Source organism: Otolemur garnettii, unplaced genomic scaffold (assembly GCF_000181295.1).
Source record: "Otolemur garnettii isolate 467f Iridium unplaced genomic scaffold, OtoGar3 scaffold00218, whole genome shotgun sequence".
In the NCBI taxonomy this organism is placed as follows: Eukaryota; Metazoa; Chordata; class Mammalia; order Primates; family Galagidae; genus Otolemur; species Otolemur garnettii.
The window spans coordinates 1,134,379-1,143,997 of NW_003852613.1; the positions used below are offsets into that span (position 1 = coordinate 1,134,379).

A 9,619-nucleotide genomic window follows, 5' to 3' on the forward strand; every position below is an offset into this window, starting at 1 on the left:
CGCCCCCGCCGCCCCCACCGCGCAGCGCACCTGGCCGCAGCGGCTCGGTGACGGTGAGCACCAGCAGGAAGAGCAGCAGGAAGGCACCGCTGTCTGCCTTGGGCACCATTTATCCTCCGTTCATCGTCCCCAGGACGGCCGCGTGACCCCGCAGGGAGGCCGGACCGGGCCGGGATGTGGGTCGGAGTGCCGGGTTGGAGTGCCGGGTCGGGCTGAGGGTCAGGGGCACCGGGCCGGAGCCGGACGCGGAGGCGCGGTGGGCGTGGGCTCCGGCTAGGCCGCAGGAGGACTGGACCGCGGTGAAGCTGGGTTGCGGGCTCGCGTGCACTCAGCTGCAGCGTCAGGCTCCGGCTCCGGCTCCGGCTCCGCGCAAGATGGCGGCCGTCCTGCTCGGCTCCGTGCCGCCCAGCCTCCCGCCCGCGACGCCAGTGCGGGCCAATGAACGCCTAGGTAAGGGGCGGGGCCTGAGCGGCGGAGCCCAAAAGGGGCGAGGCCTACGGATGGGACTACAGACAGGGGTGACTGGGGGGCGGGCAGGGAGGGGAAGGCGGGACTATAATAAGTGAGGCGTGCCATTGGCTAGGCAGAGAGGTGTGGCTCTGGGGCGGAGCCTGAGGACGCGGCATCTGAGAGGTTTAGGGTCCCACGACCAGGGGCAGGAGTGGGGGAGGGGCAGTGGGGCGGGACCACAATGACAGACACTGGAAGGGACTTGGTGAGGGTGGTGCGCAGTGAAGCCGTGGTGGTGGGGAGCCGAAAGGAGATGAAGCTGGACCCTAGGACCCGACGGGTCTTCACACCTGCAGTCCCGGTCCGGTCAGAGGCCCAAGAGTGCCTTAAAGTGGTCTTCTTAAGGCTGAACGGCTGTGAAGAAGGGCATAAGCAAATCAGAAGGCCTGGAGGTTTTGAAGATGCAGGAGTCAGTCCTGTAGGGAACAGGCAGGTGTGGCTTCACCAACACACACAAGTGAAAATGTTTCAAATACAGGAAGAAATGGCCTAATGGAGTGTCACACAAGGAAAGCTAGCAGCAAAGGCCAGGTCCTAGAGAGACTAGAACAAAGCTGGCCGCTCTCATCCCACCCCCATGCCTGGGAAGGACCTGCATTACACAATGGGAAGGGGAGAAGGCCATGTCCTCAGGGAGCAAAGCACTGGGCAGAGATGAGGCTAAGAGGCCCTGGGAACAAGCTCCAAGTGCCAACTTCACACCTGTCATCATGAATAGGGTGAATGTGGGAGGGGAGACAGTGTCCTCAGCAGGAGGGAGAAGCAAGATGTCCAGCGGCAAGGACCATCAGCTGCATACATGGGCCTGGCAGTGGGTGGTGAGAGCTGGGGAAGAAGGTGAAGACAGGGAGCAGAGAAAAGGGGAAGGGCCTAGGCTCCTGGGACCTTCAGCTCCACCTACCCAGTCGAGCATCCTCCCTCCTGAGGGCCCAGGACTCCAGCCCGTGACACTTAGGTTGGGAGAGGGGCATTCACCCCTGTAGGTGGATAAGGCCAAAGTTAAACCCAAGGCTGAGCCAAGCTTGTAATTCCTACTACCCCACCCCCCAAGGTGTGGCCTGGAGCAAGGGTTAGACCAGGAGTCTGTCACAGCAGAGTGGCCCTGCTGCCCACAGAAACAGTGGTCATTGTCCAGTGCCCTTGCCACTTGTACCATCCTCACAGAGGATTCTCAGGAGCAGCTGCCGATACTCAGAGGGGAATCCAGGCCCAGCCTTCTGCCCTCCCAGCCCCAGATCTGCCCTGGGAGCCCAGCCAGTGCCATGGCCGGGCAGGTCCCCAGAAAGGAACTCACAGCCAAGAGCAGCACTCCTGCCACTGTCTCCCTGCAGAGCCAGTAAGAGAAGCAGGCCAGCCAAGGTTTAAATGAGGAAAGAAATACAGAGTGGTAAAAAGTCCAGCCAGATCACGCACAGAGAGCACTCTGGGCTTCCCAAACTATAGCGACTTCTGGGCCAGGAATCTTTACTCCCCTGATACACCCTTGTCAGCTCTGCTCTGCACCCCAGCAGGCTGCTTCTGTGGACAGTGTCAGGGGCCAGAAGAAGGGAAAATAGATTAGGGATGTCCCCCGATTCCCTTGACAGCCCCTAGAAGTCATTGCAGCCTGGTTGTCTCTCCACCAAAATCACTGTCTCTCTCAAGGTAGCTCTCTCTACACTGCTCTTTCCAGGTTTCAGTAACCATTACCTCCATCTTCATGTGGGGCAGGGGTCTGCTACCTTGGGACAACTGGAGTACCCATGGGCTTCCCTACACTCTGTGTCAATCGTGCCTTCATTGAACCCTTCTCAAATTAACCTGAATTGAGTGTGTCTTCTGTTTCTTATAGGGGCCATCTGCCCTGGATTTCCTAAGATGCCCTGGTTTGCAAGAATTACCGACATGTCCCCCATAGCTCCCTCCTACCTCAGGTCCCAGTCAAGCACGAGGCCACTCTCCACTGTCCCTCAGTCTGCTCCAGTCTACTGGCTGGCCTTCCAGGGTTCCAAGTCCAAACAGCTCAAGCCAGAGCCTCATTCCCCCTGGGCACTCCTCCTTTGTGACTTCACCCACTGAAGTCACCCGGGAGACAGTGCTGAATGTTCCACCCCAGAGTCTTAGCCTCTAGGAGGCAGGGACAGCAGGCCCCGGCCAGCCTTGAGGACTCTCTGTCCACAGTGTAAATGAGGACGCTGCTGGCCCATGTCCCGCAGGGATGTAGAGGGCAGCCTCAGAGGCACTGGGCGCTCCCGGCAGCATGGATGACGCTGCCGTCCTCAAGAGACGAGGCTACATCATGGGAATAAACTTGGGAGAGGGCTCGTACGCAAAAGTCAAATCTGCTTACTCTGAGCGCCTGAAGTTCAACGTGGCGGTCAAGATCATCGACCGCAAGAAAGCCCCCACGGACTTCTTAGAGAAATTCCTTCCCCGGGAAATTGAAATTCTGGCCATGCTAAACCACCGCTCCATCATCAAGACCTACGAAATCTTTGAGACATCAGATGGCAAGGTCTACATCGTCATGGAGCTCGGGGTCCAGGGTGACCTCCTCGAGTTCATCAAAACCCGGGGAGCCCTGCAAGAGGACGATGCTCGAAAGAAGTTCCACCAACTCTCCTCGGCCATCAAGTACTGCCATGACCTGGACGTTGTCCACCGTGACCTCAAGTGTGAGAACCTTCTCCTTGACAAGGACTTCAACATCAAGCTGTCCGACTTTGGCTTCTCCAAGCGCTGTGTGCGGGATGACAACGGCCGACTGACATTGAGCAAGACCTTCTGCGGGTCGGCAGCGTACGCAGCTCCTGAGGTGCTACAGGGGATCCCCTATCAGCCCAAGGTGTACGACATCTGGAGTCTGGGTGTGATCCTCTACATCATGGTCTGCGGCTCCATGCCCTACGACGACTCCAACATCAAGAAGATGCTGCGTATCCAGAAGGAGCACCGGGTCAACTTCCCACGTTCTAAGCACCTGACGGGCGAGTGCAAAGACCTCATCTACCGCATGCTACAGCCCGACGTCAACCGGCGGCTGCACATTGACGAGATCCTCAGCCATTGCTGGGTGCAGCCCAAGACACGGGGCCTGTCCTCTGCAGCAGTCAACAAAGAGGGGGAGACCTCCCGGGGTGCAGATCCCACGTGGACCCCTGAACCTGACTCTGACAAGAAGTCAGCCACCAAGCTGGAGCCTCTGGAAGAGGCACGGCCAGAGGGAAGGCCAGAGGCACGGCAGGAGTCAAGGCCAGAGTCAAGGTCTGAGGCACGGCCAGAGGCACGACCTGAGATGCAGTCTGAGACACGGTCTGAGACAAAACCTGAGACAAAACCTGAGGAGGAGGCAGTGCCAAAGGCCAGGCATTCAGAGACCCTGAGCGTCACTAATGAGCAGACAGTCAAGGAGACAGAGGAAGAGCCCCCCCCACAGCCCCCAGAGACACACACCTAGTGAGCCTCTCGCAGGCCCAGGGGGCCAGCAGGGAATGAGGCAGAGCTCTCGGCTTGGAGCCTGAGCTCAGAGGAAGTCAAGGGACAAGCCAAAGGAGGAAGACAGTCCTGGATGAGCCGCTATTTTCGTCAGTTTCTTCTCCCTCCCTTTGAACGTGGTAACCCATATGGCTAAAGAAGCAATAAATCACTATATTAGTGCAAACCCCAAGGTGAATGTCTTTGCCCCGGCTGAATGCAGTTCTGGGCTCCCCCTGGCCTCCCACTTGGATCCCATTTCAATTCTTCCCTGGCTTGGGAAAACACACCCCAGAGTTCCCTCCCCCTGTCACCTCTAGCAGCTGCACGGGTTAGAGGTGGGGATGGGAGGTATGGGGTACGGGGGAGGGCAGAGCCAAGAGCTGAGTGAGGAAGCTGCTGTTTCAACAGCAATGCTCCAAGTGCACTGTCCAGGTGGAAAGAGGGTGGGAGAGGACAGGACCAAGAAGGGCACTGAGGTAGCTGCCACAGAGGAGGGCTGGCAGGGCTGGCTCCGTCTGCAATTGCAGTTGGGGGTCTGGGCAGCCCCACAAGCCTATTGGGAGTAAGGGGGACACTGCAGAGGATAAGCAGACTAGTGTCTCAGTCTCCTGCCCCGCCCCCCTCCACCAAGCTCCCCAACCTGCTAGGTGACTCATTTTTTTCTGCTCTGTCCTCCACAGGTTTCCCTGTGTCTAGCCAGCACCCAGTTTTTAATAGTGCCCAAAGTCACCCCCCCCATGGTCATCTCCCCAGTCTGGAAGAAGTGGATGGCCTGGGTGTAGCCTTGAGCATATCCCATTCCCCTTGAGTCCCAGCCTGTCCCCAGGAGTGACCCCACCACCACCACTGCCACAGCTGAGAAGCTGACGCTGGTGAGTAGGGCAGGAAGCATGTGCTGCCCAAGCTGCCTCAGGCAGGTCACTGCAGGGCCTTCCTCTCCACCACTCTTTGGACAACCTCAAGTGGGCCTGAGGGTTCAACACACACAAAGGGCAAGAGTTTTCAGACTCACCTCTCCCGTGGCCTGTCTCTCGACAACTCCAATGCCCAGCACCCTGGGAGAAGTGGGGTCCAGTGAGAGCCTGGACTTGCCCTCCTGGGAGCCCTCCCCACACCCAGCCCACCTCTCACCTTGCTCCTCCCTCCCTCCCCACAGCCTTGCTCCCCTACAGTGGCCAGAGGACCCCCCCAGTCTGGCTCCCACTGCCCATGGGAAGGAACCCAGGGCTGGCCTCCTCCTCGGCCTCATCCTTCCTCTGCTGGCCTCCCAGCACCAGTTCTCCCCACCATACCATGTCATACCCCACAATCATACTGGGGACTTACCCCTGCACACTCTGCCTCTCTATGCTGGGCTAGAGGGCCATAGCCACTGCTAAGCTTGCTGGGGGTCCCTGACAGGACTCAGCAACCTGTGGCTGCCCGAGGTCTGCACAGGCCCCGAGCTGTGCTGACTAGTCATCCTGTTTTTCATGGTGGAGTAGGATCCAGAACACAGGGGCCAGTCAGTGGGCTGTCCTGATGGGTGGGTCACACATCTCCACCCACCATCCCTGTGGGTCAGTGGTCCCCAGAGCAGGGGCATCAGGAAGGCCCCTGCATGCCTCACTGAAGCTCAGCCTGGCAGCCTGGCTGGGGACAGGCCCACAGGAGCAGTACCTGCTATGTGCTCTGTGGGTGGAAGCAGGAGGGAACCCGAGTCACTGTCCAGAGCAGCAGGCTCCGGTGGCCTCACCATGCCAGGTGACTCCTAAGGCAGCTCAGCCACTGGGCTCAGCTCTGGCACCGACCTCTCAGGGACCCTCAGAAGCCTTGGGATCAGGACGTCAATGTGGCCCTCCATAGCCTGTCCATGCTCCTGCCACACTGTGCCCCATTAGGCCGTCACACACAATACCTATCCTCATCCTCCTCTGCCTGGCTAGTTACTCAGATCTCAGTCTTCTCCAGCCTCCCGTGAAGCCCAACCCCCCAGTTCTGTCCTCATAGTTCCATGACTGCTGCGTCACAGCGCAGCCACCATCATGCACGCACACTTGCTAGCTCCAGGAAGGCATGGTTGTCTGCAGTTCAGTGAGCCGCAGCACCTAGAGCTGACCCCAGTGCTGTGGGGTGAATGGTGAACAGGGATGCCCACTTCATAAAGAAGGTGAAACTCACAAGGAGTGGATTTCCCAGAACAGGCAGGATCCTGGCCCACAGGACTGCAGCACCAGAGGAGCAGACCTGCAGCTCTGCAGGTCCAGTCCAACCCCTCCCCTGAACATTCCAGGAGTGCCTGCCCTGTGGGCACACCCTGAATGAAGCCACCAGCTCCACACCCTGTCAGTTCTGCTTGTGCAGTGCTGATACCTGCCTGCTTTGGCATGTACCTCAAGAACCTGTCCTGGGCAAAAGCAGGGTGTGAGGAAGCAGAGGAAGAATAAGTCAGTAGAATCAGCCCAGATACAGAGACACCCTGGATAGAAAAAGCTAGGTACCATGCTCCTGGGCCCAGGCTACCAGGACAGAGACATCGCCTAGGAGATAGGAATGCACAGAGCTAAAACTATTAACCACAGAGAGGTACCTGTGGCTCAAAGGGGTAGGGCACTGGCCCCATATGCCAGAGGTGGCAGGTTCAAACCCAGCCCTGGCCAAAAACTGCAAAAAAAAAAAACAAAACAAAAACTATTAACCACAGATGCCATAAAGAGCTCAGATGGGGCTCGAGGACTGTCCCCACCAGGAGGCAGCTGCTGTGGGCCCATCTTGCCCACCCCAAGCCTCTCAGCCTGACACCCTGACTTTAGCTGCCCTGCCTGCTTCTTCCCCAGCAGCCTCCAGACACACAGCATGTCCTTCGCACTCTAGGGAAGATGTGTGCCTTACGTCCTGCTCCTTTTGTCACCTACGCAGCCTGTTCACCCTCTCTGCACCTGGCTATGACATTACTTCCTCTGAAATCTTCTGTGACCAGCCCCGTGTAGACACAGCCCTTATTCCCCGCCTCCCTGAACACGGAGCACACGGCTTCCTGTCCTGGCAGCTTCCCCCTGGGCTGCAATGCCTGTAAGCACAGATGAACACCAGGGCCTCCCAAGTTCCTAAGAAGACACACAGAGGATGCCACCTTATCCAAAGCAAACATCCACACATGCCCTGAAAGGAGACGGAGATATTCATGTTACTTCCAGACACAAAAGGCAGCATGAGAGGCAGACACTGTGCAGTGCCAGGGTTCTGGCAGAATCGATCGCTGCCCATGCCTCACAAAGGCCAGAAGTGAGGAGGCTCAGGACTCTTCCTCACCCAGGTGCTCACTCTTCCAGGCTGCTGGCCTCCACCTGCGCACCAAGGCCTTGCCCCTGCACTCACCTTGCTCTTCACAGCCTCCATCTCTCCCCAGGGGCTGCCCAGGCCCAGCAGCCTTCCTGTCATCTGCTCAAAGGCACTGGCCCCACTTACACCTTAAAGCCGATTCTCTTCTCTGCTGGTGACCACCTTAAAATGCAACTTGGATAGTGTCTCCTCCTGTCCTGTACCTTGCAATGGCCATATTGTCACAGAAAAAGCTCCAGCTGTCTCCTCCACTTCCCTCCCAACTTGTCCTCCTCAGCTGCTTTCAGACTAGGCCTCTCATCTCCCAGGCCCCTTCCTGCTGGAGTACCTCACCTCCTCCTCTACCTGATGGAAGCCCTGCCCCTCCCCTTGAAACATGCACCTCCCTGTCCTGGACACCTGGCACCCAGCCAGCACTCACAGCATCCCTGAGCATGACCTGCCATCTACACACGCACCTTGTTCACTGGAGCAGTTGCAACTCACCTGCCTGGCTTCCTACCCCAATGACCTGCCAGCTCCTGCTCCCAAACACTGAGCTGCTTTTGCCCACAGGCTTGGCACCACTGCCAGCCTGGCTGGACCAAGGCAGGGCCTCCCAGGCACTGCGGGTCCCAAGGACACAAGCCCTAGAGGGGCCTCTCTGCACACCCCAAAGAAGCTGCAGGAAACAGGCGTTGGTGGAATGAGGACCAACATGGGGTCAGTCCCCACACCCAGTGAGGGAAATGGACTTTGGGCTGGTACTCTGGCTGGACCTGGGCTACCTCCCCTTGGGCCTGACATGGCAGGGAAGCCACAGCCAGGAAGAAGAGCAGGGAAGGTTACCATAGTTCTGGTGCCAGCTTCTTTCCAGTGGGTGGGGAGTGGGCGCTCCTACCAGGATGGCCTGGCTTCCAGGGTTCCAGGGGCCCTGTTCCCCCCAGCCCAGTCCCCACTCCTGGCAGCCTGGCTTTGTGACTTCATTCGCTGAAGTCACCTGGAGACAATGCTGAGCGTTCCACCCCTCCAAGTCCAGGCCCAGCCTAGCCAGACGCCTCCCCGCAGTGTAAATGAGGACAATGCCTGCTGGCCCACGCTGGGGGGTGATGTAGAGGGCAGCGGCGCCAGCCGCTCCTGGCACCATGGATGATGCCACGGTCCTAAGGAAGAAGGGTTACATCGTGGGCATCAATCTTGGCAAGGGCTCGTACGCAAAAGTCAAATCTGCTTACTCTGAGCGCCTCAAGTTCAACGTGGCCGTCAAGATCATTGACCGCAAGAAAACGCCCACTGACTTTGTGGAGAGATTCCTTCCTCGGGAGATGGACATCCTGGCAACCGTCAACCACCGCTCCATCATTAAGACCTACGAGATCTTTGAGACCTCTGATGGGCGGATCTACATCGTCATGGAGCTCGGGGTCCAGGGTGACCTCCTCGAGTTCATCAAGTGCCGGGGGGCCCTGCATGAGGACGTGGCGCGCAAGATGTTCCGCCAACTCTCCTCAGCAGTCAAGTATTGCCACGACCTGGACGTCGTCCACCGTGACCTCAAGTGTGAGAACCTTCTCCTTGACAAGGACTTCAACATCAAGCTGTCTGACTTTGGCTTCTCCAAGCGCTGTGTGCGGGACGGCAGCGGCCGCATCATCCTCAGCAAGACCTTCTGTGGGTCGGCAGCATACGCGGCCCCCGAGGTGCTGCAGGGCATCCCCTACCAGCCCAAGGTGTACGACATCTGGAGTCTGGGTGTGATTCTCTACATCATGGTCTGCGGCTCCATGCCCTATGATGACTCCGACATCAAGAAGATGCTGCGCATCCAGAAGGAGCACCGTGTGGACTTCCCACGCTCCAAGAACCTGACGGGCGAGTGTAAGGACCTCATCTACCGCATCCTGCAGCCTGACGTCAACCGGCGGCTGCACATTGACGAGATCCTCAGCCACTCGTGGCTGCAGCCCCCCAAGCCCAAAGCCATGTCTTCCGCCTCCTTCAAGAGAGAGGGGGAGGGCAAGTACCGGGCCGAGTACAAGCTGGACACCCGGCCGGGCTCGAGGCCCGACCACCGGCCGGACCACAAGTTGGGAGCCAAAACCCAGCACCGGTTGCTGGTGGTGCCGGAGAATGAGGACAGGATGGAGGACAGGCTGGCCGAGACCTCCAGGGCCAAAGACCATCATGTCTCCGGAGCCGAGGTGGGGAAAGCAAGTACCTAGCGGTGGCGAGGGCTTTGGGGAAGTGGTGCGTGGTTTGCGCCCCCGTAAACTAAGTAGGCAGGTAGGAGCTGAAGAAGGCACAGGGGCAAGGAACAAGTAAAATTCGTCAATTAAACCACTATTTTGATTAC

General features: G+C 58.5%; 3 protein-coding genes across 3 annotated transcripts in view; 2 read left to right on the top strand and 1 right to left on the bottom strand.

The window, feature by feature from the left end:
* DGCR2 (DiGeorge syndrome critical region gene 2) overlaps positions 1-393 on the bottom strand; it is an 88,880-nt gene extending 88,487 nt beyond the window's left edge. The window contains exon 1 of the mRNA XM_023508018.1: positions 31-393. Coding sequence (XP_023363786.1) covers positions 31-109 — 79 coding nt within the window. The 5' untranslated portion in view covers positions 110-393. The remainder of the gene's footprint in view (positions 1-30) is intronic.
* A 2,169-nt stretch (positions 394-2,562) lies between these two features.
* On the top strand, positions 2,563-3,946 carry TSSK1B (testis specific serine kinase 1B). The gene is made up of 2 exons (XM_003801694.2): positions 2,563-3,724; positions 3,821-3,946. Exons 1-2 carry the CDS (start codon positions 2,750-2,752, stop codon positions 3,944-3,946), a joined length of 1,101 nt encoding a protein of 366 aa, XP_003801742.1. The 5' UTR covers positions 2,563-2,749.
* A 4,334-nt stretch (positions 3,947-8,280) lies between these two features.
* Positions 8,281-9,619, top strand: TSSK2 (testis specific serine kinase 2). The gene has a single exon (XM_003801695.2). The coding sequence runs from the start codon at positions 8,412-8,414 to the stop codon at positions 9,486-9,488; it is 1,077 nt and encodes a 358-aa protein (XP_003801743.1). The 5' UTR covers positions 8,281-8,411; the 3' UTR covers positions 9,489-9,619.

Coding starts and splice junctions, on each gene's coding strand:
- TSSK1B (XM_003801694.2), top strand. CDS start 2,750: ATGGATGACGCTGCCGTCCTCAAGAGACGAGGCTACATCATGGGAATA. Junction 3,725..3,820: donor GGCCAGAGGGAAGGCCAGAG/GCACGGCAGGAG, acceptor ACAAAACCTGAG/ACAAAACCTGAGGAGGAGGC.
- TSSK2 (XM_003801695.2), top strand. CDS start 8,412: ATGGATGATGCCACGGTCCTAAGGAAGAAGGGTTACATCGTGGGCATC.